The sequence below is a fragment of the Stenella coeruleoalba genome, assembly GCF_951394435.1.
Source record: "Stenella coeruleoalba genome assembly, chromosome: 18".
NCBI classification, from domain to species: Eukaryota; Metazoa; Chordata; class Mammalia; order Artiodactyla; family Delphinidae; genus Stenella; species Stenella coeruleoalba.
Genome location: NC_137164.1, coordinates 75,558,121 through 75,582,377, shown reverse-complemented (window position 1 = coordinate 75,582,377; position 24,257 = coordinate 75,558,121). Strand labels below are relative to the sequence as shown.

The 24,257-nt window shown below is 50.0% G+C and overlaps 2 protein-coding genes across 2 annotated transcripts in view; one reads left to right on the top strand and one right to left on the bottom strand.

The window, feature by feature from the left end:
• The window catches only part of COL4A2 (collagen type IV alpha 2 chain), a 177,602-nt gene extending 163,556 nt beyond the window's left edge, over nt 1–14,046 (bottom strand). The window contains exons 1-3 of the mRNA XM_079902559.1: nt 13,822–14,046; nt 13,423–13,510; nt 13,262–13,316 (exon numbers count right to left, since the gene is read on the bottom strand). Of these exons, the coding sequence (XP_079758685.1) occupies nt 13,262–13,316; nt 13,423–13,466 (99 nt within the window). The 5' untranslated portion in view covers nt 13,467–13,510; nt 13,822–14,046. The remainder of the gene's footprint in view (nt 1–13,261; nt 13,317–13,422; nt 13,511–13,821) is intronic.
• Nucleotides 14,047–14,179: 133 nt separating this feature from the next.
• The window catches only part of COL4A1 (collagen type IV alpha 1 chain), a 145,851-nt gene continuing 135,773 nt past the window's right edge, over nt 14,180–24,257 (top strand). The window contains exon 1 of the mRNA XM_079902561.1: nt 14,180–14,409. Coding sequence (XP_079758687.1) covers nt 14,329–14,409 — 81 coding nt within the window. The 5' untranslated portion in view covers nt 14,180–14,328. The remainder of the gene's footprint in view (nt 14,410–24,257) is intronic.

Below are 24,257 nucleotides of genomic sequence, written 5' to 3'. Positions count from 1 at the left end.
AATGAACGTGTCTGCTCTTCTGCACTTTCACAAAAGCCAAGGCAGACAGCTGAAACATCACTGCCGCACCATGCGACTTCACAACAAGAAACGTATTGATTTTTCCAGCCTCTGTCATCTTGAAATTGATAAGCAGACACAAAACCTGATGTCTACACGCACTGGTAAGGTTTACAAATCATTTCAGACTGTTCGCTGCTAATATTCCTTGTTTTGCAACGGGAAGGGGGAGGCTGGGCCATGAAAGCTGATGACTAAGACGAAGGAAATCCTGTCTGAGCTAAGATTGTCTTGGAGGGGAGGGGCGGGGCAGGGAGGGAAGCTGCCAGACCTGGTGGGAGCTGTAGGAGAGGAAGGTGCTTTTCAGATAGGAAAGGAGAGTCTCTCAGGCCCGTATTTGGTCCTTCATTGCAACTTGGAAGGTTGTTACAATTCGGACCGTGACCAAGTAAGGAAGAAAGGGAAGGGGGTGATTTTCCCCCTGGAATTTCCAGCCGCACTCTTCTTGTTTGAGGTCACCCACTGGCCTCGCTCACCTGGGCGCTCAGGAGGAAACGGGTGGGTGTGTGTCCTGTTCATCCTGGCTGTGGAAGCACAGCAGCGAGTGAGCACTGCTGAGGCCCTGTTAGGCAAAGGCTGGGGGTTCTCTCCGCTCCTTCGAGAAAGACACGCTCTCCTAAGGATCTGTGGTGTGTTTTCTGTGCCACATCGCCAAACAAAAGCCTCTAGAGTTTTCTTGCTTTGTTAAATGATACTTGGGTCTCGGAATCCTTCGAACAAAATGTTCTTTGTTTGTAAGTCTTTCCATTTGTTCTGGAAATAATTTAGTTACACCTGGACCTAATAAAGTTAATTAAAGTTAATTAAAATTAACATTCTTCCCTTGGCGGGCGTTTTTCAAACTTAAGAAAATACAAACAACTGTCCAAAGGCTTTGGGAAGACTCCCCTGCGCCCATCTCACCAAGTGGACACGGGAGCGTCAGCGAGCGTGTCCCCAGCTCAGGCTCCTGGCATTACAGCTCCTCCCTACCAGGCAGGGTCCAGTGCCCGTGGCACCCAGAAGTGTTAGGACCAGAACCTTCTTCCCCATGGTCCCCTCCCACATCCCTCAGTCCCGCTGGCCTGCTGTGCCCACGCCACGTCCGCCTCCGCCCGAGGGCCTGTCTGAGCAGGGACCCTCCTCTCCTCTGTCCCCAGGGCCACACGCACTGCATGTGTGTCACGGCAAAGAGCCTGCAATGGCTCTTCTCTCTAAAGTAGGGCCTCTGTGGGCTGCCCGCTCCCCACGGACAGCAGGTTGAACTTCAAAATTCCATCAGACAATTGGATACTCCTACCCCGAACACACAAACACACGCATACACACACACGTGCACGTGCTCAGAACATTCCACTTGCTGCCCCTGGCCTGTCCTCCTCTGGGACACAGCCCCGAGCCCACGAGAGAATTGACGTACATGACTTGTGAGTGAACATTGGTCCTAGCAGAATCGAGACATGTTGTTCGGCGAACGGATTTCACATCAGTGAACTTGTGAACTTGTGACACAGATACTAACATTCCTGTTTGACACATGAAGAAAATGAGACAGAGAAGGAAAAGTGGCTTTTCCTGGTCACTGGACTCCATCCCAGATGCGCCAACGCTTTTTAACAGGCCACGCCTGTCTACCTGCTGGCATGTGGGAACTCCAGTGGAAAACATCAGAACAGAAAAAAAAACAAAGCAGGGAAAGCAGACCCCGAGGTAGGGACGCTGGCGCTGGTCCAGGAAAAGTGGGGCCCGTCATCATAACACTGCTGCCCACGGGGGTCCCCTGCACAGCTGAAGTAATTTTAGGAAGGGCTCTTACTCCCCAGGGGGTTTAAGTAACTCTTTCTCCAGGTCAGGACTAACTATTTTCCAACAGCCTCTCTATCTGCGCCGAGACAATGCTGTGTTTGCACGCCTCTGCCCCCCACGTGCCTGTGGAACATTCACCTGGGAGTTCGAAGAGGACCCGGAGAAGGAGAAGGGTTTGGGGACTCTGCCCTGCTGATCGGACCCCCCGGCCAGCTTGTGTGTCCCCCTTGGTCATCCTCCAGGGGTCTTTCCTCATGCAGCCATTCTAGTCTTTGTTTCTCAGAGTTTGGGAGCTGCTGGTCATCCACACTTGTAGGTCAGCCTCTCTGCAGAGGGACTCCAGAATGAACAGGTCTGCCTGATGCGTCCTCGAGACCGTCCTCCTCCTCCTGCCTGGGCAGCTTAGGGAGAAAGGAGCTCGGGTCCTCCAAAGGGCGCGTGTGTGTGCGCTTGTGTGTTCTATGTTCTCTATTTCTCTCTCTCATCTCCATGTCTATCTATCTCTCCATCCATCTACCATCTATCTATCCATCTATCATCTATCAATTTATCTATCATCTATATCTTTCTCTGTCAATCATCTACCATCATCCTTCTATATTCCATGTAGATAAATAATATATGCATATATTTACATATAATATACATACGTATATTTTACATAGCCAACATTTTGCGTATTTTGAGTATGCACACATACTCTATGGCTAGGGATTTGTTGGCCTAGCACCATGGTTAAGAGCCGAGGTTATAGAATCAGCCAGTCCTGGGCTTCACTCCCAATTTTATTCCTTATTGACCTTAACAAGTGCCCTAACCTGTGTGCCTCAGTCTGCGCATCTGTAAAGTGGGATAATCACAGAACTGTGGGTGTTTAGCGGCTAATGTGTGTCAGTGGCTAGGGTCAGTTCCTGGCACCGAACTGCTGTGTTTCCCCTGTGGGAGATTTTAGCTGTTCCTGGGGTTCTGAAATGCTAGAAACTTCCTTAGGTGTTCCTCTTTCTTATGTTGATCCCAGGGGAGCCCACAAGGACCCTCCCAGGGGATCCCTCCTTTTCTCCAACCTGGAGCCAGGGGCAGGGGTGAGGGCAGAGGAGGCGAGAGGGCTCCCCATTCCCTGTGTCACTCCTTCCTGACATTAGTTTGAAATTATTGCCCAGCTGTTGATAACAGCCTCTCTTTTTTCTAATGGACAAACCACAGCCTGGGAGGCATCCCAGGGAGCCCGTGTCTTTGACCGTGTCCACAAGCAGAAGCCCTTTCCTCTGCTCTCATGGGGCCCACACCACTCCACAGAGTCAGACACACACCCAAAAGTGCTCAACACGCAGAAAAACACACTGTTACGTAATTCCCACCAGGTACCAGAAAATCAGTCTGTAATTCTTCTGTAATTCCCACATGGGAGATCACTGAAGGGGGCAAAAACAGCAAAATAGGAATTTTAGGGCCTGAAACAATCCCTCGGAAAAAAGGCAAATCTTTCACAGACAAATCAGCACTTCCTTTATCACCAGGTACAGACAGCTGTAGCCAGCGGGGGGTAGCATTTAATTGGGGAAAAACAACCACACCGGGAAAAACTACATTTTAATCTAATCTTTCCTAGCTGTTCCGTGACTGTCCTTCTCATCCAGAAGGTTTGTTTCAGCACTTTCAGCTGCTATACACCTTCACTCATTTACGGCACAGATGCTTTACTGGGTGCCTGCTGTGTTTCAGGCCCTGGATCTTACGATGTAGCCGTGAATGAGACAGGAGGAAAGACGTCATGTGCCCTAAGCCTTGGGCTGTGGTGGCAGAGATTCCAGTGGGGATAAAATTACGTGAGAAAAGACCAACACTTAATGTCTATAAGGCTTAAGGATGATGACTTAAAATCCCGGCTCTCTAATGGTAATGTTGGGAGGGCACTTTAATTAGACTCTGCAATGGCTCATTTCCGAGGGACAGGGGCTCCAGCTGGGCGCGGGATTCTGACACTGGCTACGGGAGGCCTCTGACAGGCCAGGGGCAGGGTGTCCTTTAGGTCACGGGGCTTCAGGCTACTTCGAGGAGAGAGAGCTGGCAATGGCTGCTCTGTTCCTGCAGGGTGGTGACACAGGCAAGAGCGCCAGGTGACAGCCGCTGGCCGTTGGCCATCCTTGTTCCTGGTCCTTGTCCCCAGCCAGTAGAAGTTATGGCCACTTGGAGAGTGCTCACTCCAAATTCTGCAGCGGCCTGCAGCAATGCAGGGAGTGCGTGTGGAGGGGGGCTCGGGGACCCTGGACGTGCCACTTTCTCATCCTTGCTGTCCCCTGGGGGTCCTAGGCGTGCAAGAAGCTGGGGGTGGGCTTTCCTTTCCCACACAGCCAGCCCCTATGGATGGGACACTGGCCAGAGGTGTGAGCATGTAAAAGCCTCCTGGAAATGACACCGTCCTGCGAACCTGCTGTGCCATCTCGAGCTCAGGAAACAACTGTGCAACCGTGTTCCTGCCCTGGTCAGTCGGTCAAGAAGAGGGAGGCCATTGTAGCTCAGCCCTGGAGGCCCTCGGAGACGCCCAGCGGTGGAATCTCCATTGGGGCGCCTTCCCTCCCCTCTCCCCATAAAGAACCCCACCCAAGTTAGGGGAACAAAAGCCCTTTCCCCAAGCAGGGACCACTTCTGCTAGACTTCCAAGGACACAGAAGTGCCTTTTGTTTGCTTTTTTCTATCAGCGCAAAGCATGGGGGCACTGTCTCCCTTTTCCGGATCCCCAGTGTGTAGCCTGTTGCTTCTCTGCTCGCTCTGCACCTGTCCGGACCAAGCATGCCAGATGGGACAGATGCATGGCTTCTAAGGGCAGGTTTTTATTCTGAAATGAGTTATATTTGCTGAAAAGCTGCAAAGAGAATTCGGAGAGTCCCCATACAACCCTTCAGGCAGACAGGATGATGTGATGTCAACATCTTACACAACCTCAGCCCATTCTGTCAAAACTAGAAATGAACATGAGCACATGCACTAAACCACAGACTCTATCAGAATTGCACCAGTTTTTCCACCAATATTCTCTCTCCCTTCCAGGATCCGATTCAGGATACCGCACGGCACTTAGAGGAGCACTTTCTTTACAAAAGAACTTGTTGCTTCAGAAGGCAGCCTCGTTCAGGGTGGCAGAATCCCGTCGCAACAGAACACCCAGTGCACAACAGGAGCGGCAGGAGATGGGAGACCCCGACACAGAGACCAGGTCCAGGCGCCCGCGGGCTCGGAATCTAGTGGGTGGGGCGGAGCTGCTCGCATGTCCCTTGAAAGTCACTCCCTGACCGCATGGAGGGGGCTGGAGAAACCCACGCAGTCTCCCTAAGATTAGACACCTTCTAATCTTCTTTCATGGTTAAAAAAAAAAAAAAATCACACAGCCCCAGGGGGGCGATGAAATCAAGGTTAGTGAGTCATTCAGGCCTGTCCCAGGAGAGTCTCCTTGGCGGTGGAAGCAGCCAGAAGGGTGGTGGCAGGAGGTGACCACCAGATAACCTGCCTGGCCTCTTGCCGCAGCTGATCAGGTATCATTCACTGGGTTACAGAAGCTCCCCACCCCCAAAGATAAGAAGCCTCAAGCGGCATACTTTTTTTTTTTTTTTTTTTGCCGTACGCGGGCCTCTCACCGCTGTGGCCCCTCCCGCCACGGAGCACAGGCTCCGGACGCGCAGGCTCAGCGGCCATGGCTCACGGGCCCAGCCGCTCCGCGGCATGTGGGATCCTCCCGGCCGCGGCACGAACCCGTGTCCCTTGCATCGGCAGGCGGACTCTCAGCCACTGCGCCACCAGGGAAGCCCTATACTTATTTTTAAGTGCTCTCTCTGGAGCAGCCCAAATGCCAGCCTGGAACAGCATCCCGCTTCCAGCTTTACAGCTGGGAGTGGTGAGGGCCTAGCCCAGGGACGGGCCTGGGGCAGGTTGAGGGGGCGGGCCCCGTCCTCAGCTCTGACTCTCCAACTCACCGGGGTGACTGAATGCCCGGAGCATCCCAGCACGGACGGACGCCAACCCTCCCTCAAAATGTTAAATGACTTGCTCTGGGGTCACCCAGCCAGTTAGGAGCCACGCTGGGGTGGCATTTGGTTGCCTCCACCACTGCTGTGCGGTCCCCGGTCCTGGGGGCCACCAGCTCCCCGCAGAACGCCCAGCTTACAAGCCGAATCAGCCAGGGCCGGGGTTCCCAACCTTACCTACCACCTTCCACGCCGGTGAGGACACCACCAGCTACAGCGGGAGGCTGACTTCACATTTTCCTCTCAAGTCCTCTAATCAGAGGTTCCTAATCTGACAGCTCCTTTTCAGATTAAAAGTACAAGACATTCCAAAACCACCACCTTCTAAGCACTGACATCTTCCTTACGCCATCGTCATCGATCAGGTTTATCTCCATTGCACTTTGGTTTTTCTCTCGCATTTTCTCTCTTACTTAATTGAAGCGAGTCACCCATTGGTCTGTCACCAAAGGAAGACAGACAATCCTTTGATTTTTATTATTTTACCAAAATCTTTGTTTTCTGTTCTAGAACTTTTTACTTGAATTGCACTTTTCCCCCCCTCTCTCTCTGGTTCTAAATATACCCACGGGCAGTGGGAGAGCTGTGGTCCCTATGTCCCCCTTATACCTGCATCTGTTCTGTGACGCTATGACAAATCCCTGGTGTTATTGACTGTGGCCAAGCCATGCAGGGAGGCTTACTTTAAGGGCCTCGAGAGAGCTGGAGATTTCCTTGCTTTTCCATTAACAGAGGAGGAACGTTGTGAAACGTCCCTGCTTCTTGGGGGCCCAGATTGTGAACAACGGAACTAGAGCCCCAGGGAATTCTGCAAAAGACCTGATCTCTAGGAGTCTTGACTTGAGCATGGAAAGCATGTGAGCACCATACATTTTCCGTAACTTAGCATTAAGCTGATTGGAAGGAGAAGAGAAAACCTTAAGGACGTATTCCTTCTTTTTGAGAGGGAGAGGACTCATATCAATAATATTAGAAATGAAAAAGAAGAAGTTACAATGGACACTGCAGAAATACAAAGCATCCTAAGAGACTACTACAAGCAACTCTATGCCAATAAAATGGACAACCTGGAAGAAATGGACAAATTCTTAGAAAGGTATAACCTTCCAAGACTGAACCAGGAAGAAATAGAAAATATGAACAGACCAATCACAAGTAATGAAATTGAAACTGTGATTAAAAATCTTCCAGCAAACAAGAGTCCAGGACCAGATGGCTTCACAGGTGAATTCTAGCAAACATTTAGAGAAGAGTTAACACCCATCCTTCTCAAACTCTTCCAATAAATTGCAGAGGAAGGAACACTCCCAACCTCATTCTGTGAGGCCACCATCACCCTGAAACCAAAACCAGACAAAGATACTACAAAAAAAGGAAATTACAGACCAATATCACTGATCAATATAGATGCAAAAATCCTCAACAAAATACTAGCAAACAGAATCCAACAACACATTAAAAGGATCATACACCATGATCAAGTGGGATTTATCCCAGGGATGCAAGGATTCTTCAATATATGCAAATCAATCAATGTGATACACCATATTAACAAACTGAAGGAGAAAAACCATATCATCATCTCAATAGATGCAGAAAAAGCTTTTGACAAAATTCAACACCCATTTATGATAAACACTCTCTAGAAGGTGTGCATAGAGGGAACCTACCTCAACATAATAAAGGCCATATACAACAAACCCACAGCAAACATCATTCTCAATGGTGAAAAACTGAAAGCATTTCCTCTAAGATCAGGAACAAGACAAGGATGTCCACTCTCACCACTATTATTCAACATAGTTTTGGAAGTCTTAGCCACAGCAATCAGAGAAAAAAATGAAATAAAAGGAATACAAATTGGAAAAGAAGAACTAAAACTGTCACTATTTGCAGATGACATGATACTATACACAGAGAATCTTAAAGATGCCACCAGAAAACTACCAGAGGTAATTAATGAATTTGGTAAAGTTGCAGGATACAAAATTAATGCACAGAAATCTCTTGCATTCCTATACACTAATGATGAAAAATCTGAAAGAGAAATTAAAGAAACACTCCCATTTACCATAGCAACAAAAAGAATAAAATACCTAGGAATAAACTTACCTAAGGAGGTAAAAGACCTGTACTCAGAAAACTATAAGACACTGATGAAAGGAATCAAAGATGACACAAACAGAAGGAGAGATATATCATGTTCTTGGATTGGAAGAATCAATATTGTGAAGATGACTATACTACCCAAAGCAATCTACAGACTGAATGTAATCCCTATCAAATTACCAGTGGCATTTTTTACAGAACTAGAACAAAAAAATCTTAAAATTTGTATGGAGACACAAAAGACCCCGAATAGCCAAAGCAGTCTTAAGGGAAAAAAACGGAGCTGGAGGAATCAGACTCCCTGACTTCAGACTATACTACAAAGCTACAGTAATCAAGACAATATGGTACTGGCACAAAAACAGAAATATAGATCAATGGAACAGGATGGAAAGCCCAGAGATAAATCCACGCACCTATGGTCAACTAATCTATGACAAAGGAGGCAAGGATATAAAATGGAGAAAAGACAGTCTCTTTTGCATTGGGGAAACTGGATAGCTACATGTGAAAGAATGAAATTAGAGCACTCCCTAACACCATACACAAAAATAAACTCACAATGGATTAGAGACCTAAATGTAAGACCGGCCACTATGAAACTCTTAGAGAAAAACATAGGAAGAACACTCTTTGACATGAATCACAGCAAGATCTTTTTTGATCCACCTCCTAGAGTAATGGAAATAAAAACAAAAATAAACAAATGGGACCTAATGAAACTTAAAAGCTTTTGCAAAGCAAAGGAAACTACAAACAAGACGAAAAGACAACCCTCAGAATGGGAGAAAATATTTGCAAACAAATCAACGGACAAAGGATCAATCTCCAAAATATATAAACAGCTCATGCAGCTCAATATTAAAAAAAAACAACCACCCAATCCAAAAACGGGCAGAAGACCTAAACAGACATTCCTCCAAAGAAGACATACAGATGGCCAAGAAGCATATGAAAAGCTGCTCAACATCACTAATTATTAGAGAAATGCAAATCAAAACTACAATGAGGTATCACCTCACACCAGTTAGAATGGGCATCATCAGAAAATCTACAAACAACAAATGCTGGAGAGGGTGTGGAGAAATGGGAACGCTTTTGCACTGTTGGTGGGAATGTAAATTGGTACAGCCACTGTGGGGAACAGTATGGAGTTTCCTTAAAAAACTAAAAATAGAACTGCCATACGACTCAGCAATCCCATTACTGGGCATATACCCTGAGAAAACCATAATTCAAAAAGACACATGCATCCCAATGTTCACTGCAGCACTATTTACAATAGCCAGGACATGGAAGCAACCTAAATGTCCATCGACAGACGAAGGGATAAAGAAGATGTGGTACATGTATACAATGGAATATCACTCAACCATAAAAAGGAACGAAATTGGGTCATCTGTAGAGATATGGATGATCTAGAGACTGTCATACACAGTGAAGTAAGTCAGAAAGAGAAAAACAAATATCATATATTAACGCATATATATGGAACCTAGTAAAATGGTGCAGATGAACCGGTTTGCAGGGCAGAAATAGAGACACAGATGTAAAGAACAAACGTATGGACACCAAGGGGGGAAAGTGGCGGGGGTGGTGGTGGTGGTGGTGTGATGAACTGGGAGACTGGGATTGACATGTATGCACTGATGTGTATGAAATAAATGACTAATAAGAACCTGCTGTATAAAAAAATAAATTAAATAAAATTCAAAAAAAAAAAAAAGAGCCTATTCCTTCTTTCTCTTTTCTTTCCTTGGGGGCAGGGAAAGGTGTGGCAGCATGCAGGAATGGCAAGAGAATCTTCCAGAGCCTGGAGCCCTGGAAATCTGAGCTGGTGGGAAGGCAGTCTGGAGCCCACCATCTCCCGGAGCATACGGGGTCTGTGTGTCCAGCTCTCCTGGCTGCCTCTTCATAACCTGGAGAATCTAAGTTCTCCCCGGCTGAGGTCAGGAGGTCAGCCCAGCCTACAGCACATCTGATCTCCAGGAAGGTCTCTGTTCTCTGGAATTCTCTTCCCCCCAGAATCACACAGGGCTGCCCTCTTAGATCTTCAAGGCTGCTGCCCCACGTCTTGAGATAAGAAGCAATAGTGCGGTCGGGGCAACCTGCCTTCAAAGCCTGGGATGGTGGCCGTTTAGGTCGGGCTGTCTCACGTGCCCTCAGGCCGGGCAGCAGCCTGACGACAGGGTGCCACACATCCAGGGTGCGTGTACCCACGCTGGGTCCCGAGCCTAGGCTGCCAGGGGACTGCTGCCGTCCTCTCTCCCTCTGGCCACCAGATCGTGCTGGGTCTCCCTTGCTCCGGGCTCCTGCTCTATAGAGCAAAGCAGTAGAGGAGGTGGAGGGGGACTCCTCTTCCCAGAAACCAGTGGGTGGGCTTTGTTCTGCCCTTCTCTGTCCAGAGCAAGGAAAGCACAGTTAGGAGACTCAACTACTGAAAATCAGTAGTTGACTTACCATACCAGTTCTGACCCTGGGAAACCAAGCAGTGGGGAGTTGCCTGGGTTCAGATCTGCTGCTTACAAAGAGAGACACCTTGGGCAAGGTGTTTAAACTCTTTGTGCCTGTTTTCTTGTCTGTAAAATGGGGGTAATAAATGTTACCTACTCAGGTAGCTGTGTTTTCCTATGAAGCGTAGATGGATTAAGACGCAAAAATTGGCACATAGCAAGTATTCATTAAATAATTATTTACCATCTCTGCTACCCATTTTCCGTTGCTTCTGCTACAAAACTCTTCAAGCTACAGCGAGCAGCCCTCTTCACCGAATTGACCTACCCCTGGGAAGACTCTTTGGCACAAACGGGCAAAGACACAGGATTCTTGAGTGTGGCAGACAAATAGGGCAGGAGCTGGACTTGCCACGATGGGAAAGATGTTTTAGTAAATATAGTTAAAGGTTAAGGCATTATTTCTTGAGTAACAGCTCTTAAAGCCAGTGGTCAATAAGAAGTTAGCAAGTGGAACATCCATCGTCGAACATCATAAATTCCACGACTGTTGAATAACACGTATCGATGTGTCTCTAGTAAAATGACTCAAGTATGTTTGTATGTGCAGATTTAGAAATGCCATAAACTGGCAAGTGACTCCAATGCCTTCCAACCTAATACTCTTAACTCAGTGGTTCCCAAACTTTAGCATCAAGTGGGAATGCAGACTCCCAGGCTCCACCCCCGAAAGTCTAATCAGAAGATTTGAGATGTGGATCAGAGGTCTGCTTTCCAGGTGAGTGTAGGGGTCCAAGGACTGTCCTCTGAGAAGCACTGCTAGGCAATAAATGCTCTGGGTCCCACCCGAGGATCAGGAAGCAGAGACTCAGATGAGTATGCGGCATCTAAGAGGCTTTGGAGGAAGGCACAGGGGTATATTACATGTAACAGGCTGGGGGATATTCTCTTCTGTTCAGTGTATGGAAACGCACGCTCAGGATTTATGAGACCAGGGCAGAGCTGCCTTTAGTACCCAGGTCTTCTGACATGAACACCACCACTTTTAGGATCAATGCCAGAAGGAAAACACTGATGTTATAAAAGTGGTTCTAGGGGCTTCCCTGGTGGCGCGGTGGTTGAGAGTCCGCCTGCCGATGCAGGGGACACGGGTTCGTGCTCCGGTCCGGGAGGATCCCACATGCCGCGCAGCGGCTGGGCCCGTGAGCCATGGCCGCTGAGCCTGCGCGTTCGGAGCCTGTGCTCCGCAACGGGAGAGGCCGCAACAGTGAGAGGCCCACATACCACACACACACACACACACACACACACACACACTCAAAAGTGGTTCTAGGGGACGAAGGGGTGTGGGAGAGTGAGCACAACGAATGCACAATCTCAACAGGGTTGGGCACTTTCCTTTGCAGGGACCTCCTCCTCCTTCTCTGAGCGTGCGCGCGCGTCTGTGTGCGCGCACGCACATGTGTGCGTGCGTGTGCGCGCGCGCATGCATTGCCCTGGCTCCCAGCTCTGGGCCAAGTCCTGTATGTCTTGTGTGCATAAGGACCCATAAAGGCCAATGGGCTGGTTTAAATTTCTAGGCTCTGATCTTCTTAAACCAGGACATGTGGAAAGGAAAGGGAGACAGACCCGAGCTTTAAGAAAACTTTGGCCTGGAATGTTCCGGTCAAAGTCCATGGACTCCTCTTCTGACTCCCAATCTGGGCCCTGAATTGCAGCAGAAAAGTGAGGCTAGAGGTTCTTTCCCAAGCTAGGATAGCACTTCCTCACTCACAGCCTTGAAAATCCTCATTTGTTTTATGTGAGGATGGAACAATGTGAAAATAACAGAATTCAAAGCAAACCGTGAACACAGCTCCCCGCTGTGCCTGTGTACACTCTGCCCAGAGTGCGGATGGGGGGGGGGTCCTCTTGACTGAGCCACCTGGGACATCAGGTGCCACCATATTCCATCAGTCAGAGGAAGGGAGGGTGGGGTCCAGGACACCTGGTAAGTCCCCTGGATCTTCAGCTGCAGTTTAAACATCTGGGTCCTCAACTCAAGGGACCCAACAAAGCTGTGACAGCCCAGCCACGCCACACGAAGTTCAACCAGAGCGGCTCCTGCTGCCAAGTACAAAATCCCATAATGCAGTCAGCAGGCGGGGAATGCCTGGCAATGCTGACCTTGAATGGCGGGGCTGGGGTGGAGGGGGACCTGGTAAACAGGGTCGCCGTGGGAGACTTAGCAGCCCCATCCTGGCTTTTCCGGGGCCACAGCGCGTCTTGCAAGAAAACGGTGTTTTCTGCCATTGTTCCCTCTCAGCGACACCAAGAGTACAAAGTCGCCCGGTCCTCCTCGCCCCGCCCATTCCCCCAGAGCCTCTCATTCAGAAGAACGGAAAACTCTGCCAAGGGCAGGACCTCCGACACCAGCTTCTGATGCCACGCAAGCTATTCTCCCCCGAAGCCTGGCGCCCCAGGGCCACGTGTCTGACCGCCTCGATTCTAAGGTTGAGCTTTGCTTCTAACGACGGGTTTTGCTCAAACGAGGGGAAAGGATGCCGCGAGCCATGTTTTAAATTATTGGTTCCCAAGGAAGAGCCGACGCCAGTAATGCACAGGATTGAAGGGGGACCCAAGGAACGGCAAACCGGAGTTCTCGGGGGTGAGGGGCGGGGAAGGCGTGCTTTCTCAGAGCCTGGGCTGGGTAGGGGGCGCAGGGGACACCCAGGCACACACACACGGACACACGCTCAGGTGCGCACGCGCGAGTGGCCTTCTGGCAAGGCCACTCGGTGTCCCCACCGCTCTCTCCGGCACGCGAATCGGCCCGGAACGGGAGCCAGGACTTACCGCCAGGACGCCCTGGGCCAGGAGCCCCACTGTCACAGCTCCCAGCAGTAGCCACCTGGATGGGAGAGGGGGGAAGAGCGCCATGAGTGTGCGGCCCCGGCTTGGAAATTCCAAAAAGCACACGCGCGCGGGACCCAGGGGATAGGCAGCAAGTCGCTTACCGCCGCAGGGCAGGGCGCGACGCCGCGCGCTGGTCTCGGTCCATGCTCCCAGTTCGGCCCCTCGGGGCTCCGATCCGTCCCTCCTAGCCTGGAAGACGAGACAAAGAGGGCTTAGCCCGGCTGGGGAGGGAGCCTCGTCGCCGCCCGCCTCCGTCTGCGGGACAAGGGAAAGCGGGGCGCGTCCCCGCCTCTTGCCGGGGGTGACCGGGAGCCGCCCCGCGACGAGGCAGGGGAGAGGGCAGCCGGCTGCCCACCTAGGCCCGGATGGGGCCGCTCAGCAGCCGCCGCTCCATCCTCTCCCCCTTACCACTCCGAGAGCCGGGCGCGCAGCCCGAGCTGCACGGGGCGCGCGAGTCTCTGCCCTCTGCCCGGGGCTCGGCGTCCCAGGGCCGCTCTTACCTCAGGCCCGGCTTCAGTGGCTGCCGCCCGCGCGTCTCCGCCCTCCAGAAGCGCCGCCTGCGGCACGAGCAGCGCAGCCGCCCTCTCGGCCTCCCCGGGCCGACCTCGGGCCCGCGCGTCCGCCCTCGGAGCTCCGCCGGGTCGGCGAGCGCGGGGCGCGGGGCGGGCAGCGGCGGCGGTGGGTACAGAGCGCGGAGCCCTGCGTCCCGGCGCGCGGCGGCCACAATCCCCCGGCCGCGCGCTCCTGCCGCCTCTTACCCGCGCCGAAGGGTCCTCCCCCTTTGAGGCGCCGCCCGCCCCGCGCCGCTGAGGGGAGGGGCAGCGCCAACAAATTGGGGAGCTCGCCTGGTCGCGCTCAGGTCTCCGCCGCGAGCTGCCGCGCCCGGGACGGTGCGCCGCGCTCGAGTCCCGGCCCTGCGAGAGTGAGCCGCCCGCCGCCGCCCCCAAGAGCCCGGGCGCCGGCCTCCGCCGTCCGCCGCCGGTCCACGCCGCCCCGGGCGCGCCACCATGGGGCCCCGGCTCGGCGTCTGGCTCCTGCTGCCCGCCGCCCTCCTGCTCCACGAGGAGAGCAGCCGGGCCGCCGCGAAGGTGAGTCCCGGCCGGCTCGGCTCCCGGCGTCCCGCCCTGCGCCCCGTCGCCCCGCGCGGCCCCTTTGTCCCCAGCCGGAGCCGCCCTCCGGGCCCGGGGGTCGCGCACGGCACAACCGGGCGCACCCTCGCGGCCGGTCCCCGCCGGTGACCCCCTGGGGTGCGATCGCGCATCCATTAGGGAGCCTCCTTTGTTGTGGGCTGGGTAGGGGCGATTCAGGGGACTCCTCGGGGCCGGGGGCGGGCGAGCAGAACTTGGTGCGCCCCGCGCGGGGTGAGGGTGGCCCGGGAGTCAGGGGGATTTGAACTCGCACCTCGGGGGCGCCTGGCCGTCGGGCGCCTTCACCTGCCCCGGGCGCCCGAGTGGGCCGGGGGCCGGAGGGCCGGACACGCGCGCCCCGTGCTGTTCGGAGCCCCACACATGTGCCCGGGAGTCGCTTTGGGCGTGTTTCTCTGGAGCTTTGGGGACTCTGGTGGTTGATGCTGAACAGTCCTGGGCCGTTTGCCTGGAAACAGCTGTATCTTTGCTTTCCCACGACTTTGCTGTCGCTGCAGCACGCTAAGGGACAGCAGAGGAGCTTTTCTGTCCTGCAGCTTTCAAACGTTTCCATACTCGACGCGATGACTTTGACTAATATAGTAAAAAAATTATAACCACATTATATTTGAGTGTGAAACCAAAATGAAACTCCATCTCATTGTTCTGTGCACAGATTGTTTTCCTAGTTTTCATTTCCTCCGGCTGTGCGCTTGCCCGGAAAGGATCTGGGAGTTCGGTTTGCACAAGTAAAGGCGTCCAGCTCTAGACGGTCCCTGATGTACTGGTGCTCTTTGCTTTTTTCCTTCCCCTCAGACGGAGTAGAAACCTCAGCGGTTTCCCAGTGTCACAGCCTTGTAGACAAAACCCTGGGAAGGTGTGCCTTCTCACACATTTTGCATCCCCCCTCCCCAAATATTTAAAAATGATGTTACTACTTTCGGCATTTCCCACTTACTCTTGTTTCACATCCTGATTTTGCTTAGTTAGTTTGTTTGTTTTTTGTTCTTTTCTTCTCTTCAGGAAGAATGATGCTCCCTGACTTCAGTTCATTGTATATAAATTGTTAACTATTCCTTGCCAGAATAAGCTGGTGATATGCACACATGTCTTGCCGTAGAGAGTCAGGCTCTTTGCTGGCAGCTGGGTCACTAGGTATGGAAAGGCCTGATGATGACACAAGCAGCTAGCTTCAGATTGTTCCTCCCAGCCCAGAGTCTAGCCAGGCACCCTAGTCGGTTATTTAAACACCCTGTGGTCACGATGACAAAATACTTCCAAAAGAGGCAGCTCTAGAGCACTTTATTTGGATCTAGAACTATTGACCCAGAGATTTAACATTTCCAAGGAGAGACGGCAAGGAAATGAGAGAAGGGTCTCTGTTTGGAAATACGAAGCTCTGTTTGGACTTGGATTTTCTGATCGATGATATTAGCAAAGCAAAGCCAATTATGAGAGCTGGCTTTTCAAATAGCCAGGGCTTTGAAGAATGAGCCCCTCAGTGAGTGGGAAATCAAACTCATTACTGTTGAGTTTGGGCTTATTTTACTTTCCTTGTACGTCCCTGTCCTGGCTCTGCTGTATCCTTCAAATCTCATGTCATGTTTTAAGAGACCTGGCACGTGGACACCCTCTGATCACCAGTTGACGTAATGGGTATTATCATTTTGCCATACTTTCCCTGGTTTATTCAGAGAGAGAAAATGTATTAATATGAACATGACTTATGGCTGTATAAGAAAATCCGTTTAAAATAATATCTGGCTAATTCAAAAATTTGTCTCACTTTTCACACCATCAGTAACATTTTTTTTTTTTTTTTTTTTTTTTTTTTTTTGCTTACCTCCTTCCCAAATCAGCTGTTAGGGATGCGAAAAAGTTGAAATAATTTCCATATTGATCCAAGCAGAATATCATTTAAAAATGCATTTTGAATGATAAGATGCTGCCAGTCAAACCCTAATTCAGAAGCCAATAAAAATGATTCTCGGATTACGTGCTTTTGTGGAGTATCTGAATCTGTGTTACCTGCACTGGTACACCCAAAGGTCACCTACTAGGTGCCAGGTAGAGATTGTACTTACTATTATTATTATTCACAGGAAAGGCTGTTTGATTTTATATTTGATCATATCTGCTATGGCCATACTGTTCACTTACCGGTGGGTGGATTTTCTAAGCCAGTGATTTTTTTTCCTACCCCCCACTCCCTTCCCCAACTTTGCTTTCTTTGGCAAGGACGGAGGAATAGGGTGCAGACCCAAGACAAAAACGTGCCCATAGTGTTATGATCGAGGGTCCTCGGTTCCGACTCACGCAGTCATGAGCTGAATGAATTCTTCCTTCTGCAGCCTCCAAACTCCCCCCTCCAGCTGGTCTGTTTGATGCTCCTTCACAAATTATTTTTCAGGATCAGAAATGTGAACTTTCGCCAAAGTGTGGTGATGCCCGAGTAGGGTGTTGGCATCTCCAGACCATTAGTCACCATTCTGAGACTGAATGACCTGGAACTCAAACGGATACTTAATTCTGATCTGAATGTGGACCACATTCTGCTGGGAATGTAATTTCAGAGAGAAGGCTGATTTTTGACTTCGTACCAGTGGCAGCGACATGAGCTCAGTATTCAGGAGTGAGCTGGGTGAAGATATAACGTCAATCATCGTGTTCTTTGTGCGTGGAGCTGGGTGGGGATGAAGGGGAGAGCACCTCTGATACCACCCGGGAGAAACAGTGTGCCTAGCCTGTGTGTGTGAGTGCACACTTAGAGAATTATTAGCGTGTGTGTTAATGGTGTAGTCACACACACACACACACACACACACACACAGAACAACTGTAGTTTAGAGACCGGAGGATCCTAAATGTTGTGTCTGCTCTGATTAAGCAGGTGATTTCAGAGGACTTGGTAACCCCCTGCCTCAGTTTCCCTGGCAGATCTGCTCCCCTACCCTCATCCATCCTTCCTGCTTTCATCCCACACGTGGGCCTTGAGCACATCTTCAGGCCACACCCCCCGCCAGGCCGTGCATCAGTGAGTGGGGCCCACCCTCCTCCCCCAGGAAGGCTGTGGGCTCCTGAGAAGTACTGAGAAGGAAACAGGCAGATACAATTCAGGCTGGTAAACACTACAGTCAGGGTAAACCTAGGGCCATAGGAGCAGCTAACCTAGCTTTGGGGAGCGCAGAGGAAGCTTCCAGGAGGATATCCCACCTCTGACTCTGAGGAAGGAATGGGAACCATAGACCTGGCGTCTTGTTTTCATATGAATTGTCATGTGCATCATACTCAGAAGGTTGGATAGCTCTTCCTTTGCCCTTTCACACACCAGGCTGTCTTTGCATGTAAAGAAGACCTTAAGGTTCCCTCCTTCGAGGTAGCAAGATGCCATTGCTTGTATGACTAACAGCCGTGATATCTGAACTTTCCCCTGGGAGGGGTGGAGACCCAAGGAGGTCTAGGAGAGCGGCGATAAGATGCCAGCTCAACCAAAGGCCCCCTCCGGAGGTGGCAGGTGGATTGGGATGTCTGCAGAGTTACAGCACGGATGACTGATTGTAGGCGGGAGTGCCTTTCGGAGCTGACCGAGAACACCTCCCCTCACGGGGGCAAGGGCATGGGGGAATTCACAAAACCCTGCATTATCCATTAACAGGACTGTCTTCAGATTTCTGGGAACTGGGGAGGATGGCCATCACTGAACAAGTTCGGTTATCTAGTTTAGAATTGGTAGAGATTTTGCAGACAAACTGAACCCACAGGTGACCCGCTGAAACAAATCCTTTTAGAGGTGGAGGGGGCGTCAATCAGTGAATAATTTACAGCACCTGTCTTGATGAGGCATACGATGTTTGTTCTAGCAGCGGTTCCAGAAACTGGACAAGCATGAGCCTCGTTAAAATGTCTCTCAGGCGGACTGGGTATTTTGAGTTCTTGAGCTCAAATAAGCAAAAGCAACAATAGAATGCCTAAAATAATATCATCAGAGCATTGTTCTTCTGTTATTAAACAACCACTAAGAAATGTCATCTGTGGAACAATACAAAAGACATATTCCTCCCATTCTTGTGCGCACAATGAAAGAGATGTGAACCAGAAAATGGTTCAATCGTCAGTTTCTTTTGAGGAGTTTACCGCCTGAAGAATGACTCTGGGGTTAGCATTTTATAGTCCGGCACACGGGGACCGGTTCCGTCCTGTATTTCCCTCCATTGTTTTCCTGGTCTTAGTCCTGTGACATCAGTCTTTCTTGGGGTCCTTTCTGTTTCCCTGCTTCTCTGTTCTTCCTCTTCCAGAGCCCTCAGGGTGGGTGGGCCCTGGGGCTGGGCTCCAGCAGGCTTCTCTTTTTCTCCACCCTCCCCACCCCCATGATTTGTCAGCATTTCGTGAAGGGGACTCCAAACCTTTCCCTTGAACCCCAGTCTGGTCTCCTCACGTTCGCATGGAACATCTTGCCTCCGCTGTCCTGCTTTGATTGCAGACTTAGCAAATATGTCCAGAACCGAGCTTGCCACCTTTCACCAACCGACTCCCCTTCTTCCCAAGTGGCCCGTTTTTGTCGTTGATGCCCCAATATTACCTGACGCTCAACCCAGAGACCGTGGCTTCATGTGGAGGCCTCACCCTCCCCTCCTTTTTAACCTTCACGTCACCCAGGCACTCATTCCACCCTTCCTCCTTCTACCTGTGCCTCGGAGCCCCCTTGGCCGTCTCTTCCCATGGCTGCGACACCATTCCAGGTCTACTTGCCCTGTGCCAGGATCGCCACAAATCCCTCCCGCTCCTGCCCCCGTTTCAGCCTTGTCTTCTCCCCAGCCCATTCCTCACGTTGTGCTGAGTCTGTCTTCAGCGATCCCGCTGTGACCACGTGATTCCTCTGCTCAGCATCTGACAGTGGCTACCTCCTGTCTGACCAAAAGTCTCCAGCTCTTTGGCTGGGTGGTCTTCATTTGTTCATTTTTAATAAAGACTTTATTGTTTAGGGCAGTTTCAGGGTCAAGGCGAAATTGAGAGGAAGGTACAGAGATTTTCCATCTACCCCCTGTGTCCCCACAAGAACGGCCTTGCCCACTATCAGCATCCCCCACCAGTTGGTGCGTGTGTCACAACTGATGAACCTACACCGACCCACTGTCCGTAGTTTACCTTAGGGTTCACTCTGAGTGTTGTATATCATTGGGTCTGGATAAATGTGTGATGGCGTGTAGCCATCATTATAGTATCACACAGAGTATTTTCACTGCCCCAAAAGTCCTCTGTGGTCCTGCCTCCTCATCCCCATCTCTCCCCAAACCCTAGCAACTATTGTTCTTTCTACTGTCTCCATAGTTTTGCCTTTTCTTGTAGCTGGAATCATACATTATGTAGATTTTTCCCATTGGCTTCTTTTTTTTTTTTTACATCTTTATTGGAGTATAATTGCTTTACAATGGTGTGTTAGTTTCTGCTTTATAACAAAGTGAATCAGTTATACATATACTTATGTTCCCGTATCTCTTCCCTCTTGTGTCTCCCTCCCTCCCACCCTCCCTATGCCACCCCTCCAGGCGGTCACAAAGCACTGAGCTGATCTCCCTGTGCTATGTGGCTGCTTCCCACTAGCTATCTACCTTACATTTGGTAGTGTATATATGTCCATGCCTCTCTCTCGCTTTGTCACAGCTCACCCTCCGCCCCCCATATCCATTGGCTTCTTTCACTTATTCACTTATTCATTGGCTTCTTTCACTTATTTCTTATTTCAAGAAATTCACATTTAAATTTCTTCCGTGTCTTTGCATGGCTTGATAGCCCATTTCTTTTTAGCACTGAATAATACTCCGTGGTCTGCGTGGACCACAGTCTATCCACTCATCTACTGAAAGACACCTTCGTTGCTTCCAAGCTTTGGCTGATTTTGAATGAAGCTTCTATAAACATCTGTGTGCAGCTTTTTGTGTGGACCTAAGTTTTCAGCTCCTTTGGGTAGATACCAAAGTGCACAACTGCTGGATCATATGGTAAGAGTATGTTTGGCTTTGTAAGAAACCAGCAAACTCTCTTCCAAAGTGGCTGAGCCATTCTGCATTCCCGTCAGCGTGAATGAGAGTTCCTGTTGCTCCACGTCCGTGTCAGCATTTGGTGTTGTCAGTGCTTTGGATTTCGGCCACTCTGATGGATGTGTAGTGGTATCTTCCTGTTGTTTTAATTTGGCCTGGCTTTACATACCCTTCGCCACGTGGGTTCATGGACTTATCTGGTCTTCGTCTTCATACTCCCCAGTGTGCAGGGTGGGTAGTTGTCACGAAGGACTTACCTCTGTGTTCCGTGGAGCAGTGTCATCTCTTTGAGCCTCGGGTCCCTGATCCATCAAATGAGGACGACACAGCATCTGCAGACACCTTTAAGATGTTCAGAGAGGTTGTACGTGTGAAGCAAGTAAACCCTGAGAAGACGATAGCTGTTATCACTGCTACGTGGCTGAGATCTCATTGTCTCGTGTATGTTGGTTCAACACCCTTGATGATTTTGAGATGCTGGAGGACAGAGCTTCTTTGAAAAATGCCCCCACTGTCTGGGGGAGTACCTGATGCATGGAGGGAAGTCGTGAATTACTTGTAGTGGGTTCAGTGATCCTGCCTGGCTTTCTCTCTGGACCCTGGGGAGGCCTGGCGGGAGCTGAGTACCTGCTCCCGGAAACTATGTTGCATTGCTGACCCCCTAGCAGTTTTAGGCAACACAAAGGAAAGTAATGCCAAACGAAGGTGTTTCCTCTTAATTTGGAATTTGGAGCAGATATTCCGCCATAGACTAAACACGACTTGGAAATATACACAAGGCTGAGCTCTTTGTGTAAATAGTTTATTCCGTGGCTTAGTAATATTCCTGCTTTGCTGGGTTTGGTTTGTAGTCTGCACACTAGAAGAACATTTAAAGTCATCGGAGTTTTAAAGCTTGCTTGATTTGTGGTCAAGTAGAAGACAAATGCCAAGCGTCCGAATCAGATATTAAGGCAATATGTTACTTGCATATGTGTTGGTTCTCTCGCTGGTAGAGGAGAATGACCCAGCGTCCTCATCTTTTCCTGCTCATCAAGACTTTGTTAGGAGTTTTGGAATTAACTGTTGTTTATTACTGGATACAGGTCTTTGTGTGCTGTGTGCATTTCTTTCTAATTCAGATAACATCAAGAGATGCTGGCTGTGACCTGGGAGAGGCCAATGTGATGTCAGCTGCCCTGTTGCCATTTCACCAAATTTTCTGACAGTTGGAGACCCATGGTAGAGTCACTCACACAGAGTTGAGCTGATTCAATAAACCTTGTCCAACTCAACGGAATATGTGGAGACAATATTGCTGTATTTGACATTTAATTGAAATTGTTAAAAAATTTTATGGAGTTTTGCTTTAGAAAATCAGCATATTCCTTTAGAAAATCAGCATATTCCTTTATGAAGAACAAAACTCAGGGTTTTATAGTTGGAACTCAGTGTTTCCAACGCTGTTTGCACAAGCTTTTCCCAGCTGCCACTCACACACCTAGAGCTGAAGAAGGCTCAGAGGATCGAGGTGCATGGCAGCCTGTGTCTTCACTTCAGAGAGATAGACACTCCTAACAGCCTCCCCGTTAGCATATGGGGCATCTTTGAGGGTGCTAAGTCAGCATTGGTTTCCTGTTTCAGAATGTTACAGATGGGCCCAATGATAACTATTGTGGTGTTTTTCCTTCATTTCTGTTAAAGAAATAACATTTATGTATATTTTAATCAGTGGCAGGTTTGACTGCTACATCTCTAACAATACTTTATTTTAAAAGAGTAAGCATATTATTTTCGTAATAAGAAAAAGCAATCAAAATTTATTCTAAAATCCAGTTATCCTTTTATGTGAGTAATGACTTTCTCTTGAGCATGAGAGTTTTAATTTCCATAATTTCCATATCGTCCAAGAGCATCAGCTTGAAAATGTCATTTTTAAATACAAGCAACTCCTTTTCCTCATTAGCTTTGATTTTCAAGTTGCGTTTTGGCATTTTTTAAAGAATAAAACTTTAATGTCACAGAGTTAGTTATTTATTTATTTATTTATTTATTTATTTATTTATTTGGCTGTGTTTGGTCCTCGCTGCTGCGCGCGGGCCTTCTCTAGTTGCGGCGAGCTGGGCTAATCTTCGTTGTGCTGCATGTGCTTCTCATCGCGGTGGCTTCTCTTATCACGGAGCATGGGCTCTAGGCGCGTGGGCTTCAGTAGTTGCGGCACGCAGGCTCAGTAGTTGTGGCGCACGGGCCTAGCCGCTCCATGGCATGTGGGATCTTCCCAGACCAGGGCTCGAACCCATGTCCGCCGCATTGGCAGGCGGATTCCCAACCACTGCACCACCAGGGAAGCCCGTCACGGAGTTATTACAGAGTTGCATGAGACTTATGCGCCAGGTCCAGACTGTTCTTGCATTAAAGCTTGAGTTAAGGTGATATTATTATCATTATTGCCTATAATGTGCAAAGTTTTATTAGGGAAAAAGGCTGCATAATTATAGTTTGGTCCATTTTTTTGGCAGTGTCCATTTGGAAAATACTTGATCTAACTATGTGTCTTAAATAGAAGCCATTGTATACTGTGGGAGAATTCAGCCTAACTCCGAGAACTCTAAAATGAACCAGGCAAAAGAAATGCCTGTTTCTCTACGAAGTTTGCATTAAACTCCTGGAAAGACAATTGCAGTGTTTCAAGTACATCCAGACAGGAACATAGCCCAGCGACACGCTCTGCCCGCATGGGGATCCAGAGAGGAACATAGCGCAGCAACACGCTCTGCCCGCATGGGGTGGCAGACACTTCATGGGAGCACATGGGCGCTGCTTTGAGTCCCAGCTCCGCCTCTTACAGCTGTGTGGACGTGTGCAACTTACTTCTCTCTCTGTCCACCTTTTGTCATCTGTAAAATGGGGACAGCAGGAGTGCCTCGATTCCAGGATAGGCATGAGGATTAAACGGGCTAATGTTCGTAAAGCGTTTATACCGTGCTGGCTGCATGCTCGTTAAATGAGCAAATTCTGAGGAATAAATAGCAAAGTAATTATATCATCAGGGCATCTTGAGGCTGGAGAAACACAGAAGGCCACCAGAGCAGTGGGTCTGGAACTGGAGCTCACAGCAGAATCCCCTGGAACGCTGGGTGGGACACAGACGCCCGGCCCCCCTCCCGGCCTCTCTGATGAGGGGTGCGGGTGCACCTGAGAATCGCATTTCCAACAGGCGATGCTGGTGGTGGAGGTCCGGGGACCACAGATCTCGTGCATTCTCTTCACTTACAGGGGCAGCCGCTTGATAGATGTGAGCTCCAGACACGCTGCTCTGGGAGAGTGGTCTGCACTCAAGCAGAAGCCGAGCCTTTGTATTTAAAATGGCTCTCCTGAGTCTGATGTTCGCTTTTTCTTGTTGGCTGTTGTTACTGCAGCACTTCCAGCCCTGGGGTGCTATCTGGGGGGTTAGGAGTGGGAAGGTCCTGATGCAGGCATGTGGGGCGCCAGGATGCTGGAGGAGAGGGCGTGGCCGATCGAAATGGGGACAGCTGGAGCTTGTCCTCTGTGGTCCTCCCGTCCCCATCAAGACATGGGACATGGGTGTCCTCAGGATGATCCACTGTATGTCAGAGTTTTTCCATCTTTAAGCCTCTCCATCCTCACCGTGGCCTCTGCTGAGGGCGGGCTCGGTGTCTGTGTAGAGGCTGGTCGAGCCAGAACCCACTCAGGTTTGTGAACAGGACCCCCAGGGTGTGCCTTCACCTTCTTGCAGTGCCCACCCTCGCCCACCTCCTCTGAGCCTTGGCCTCC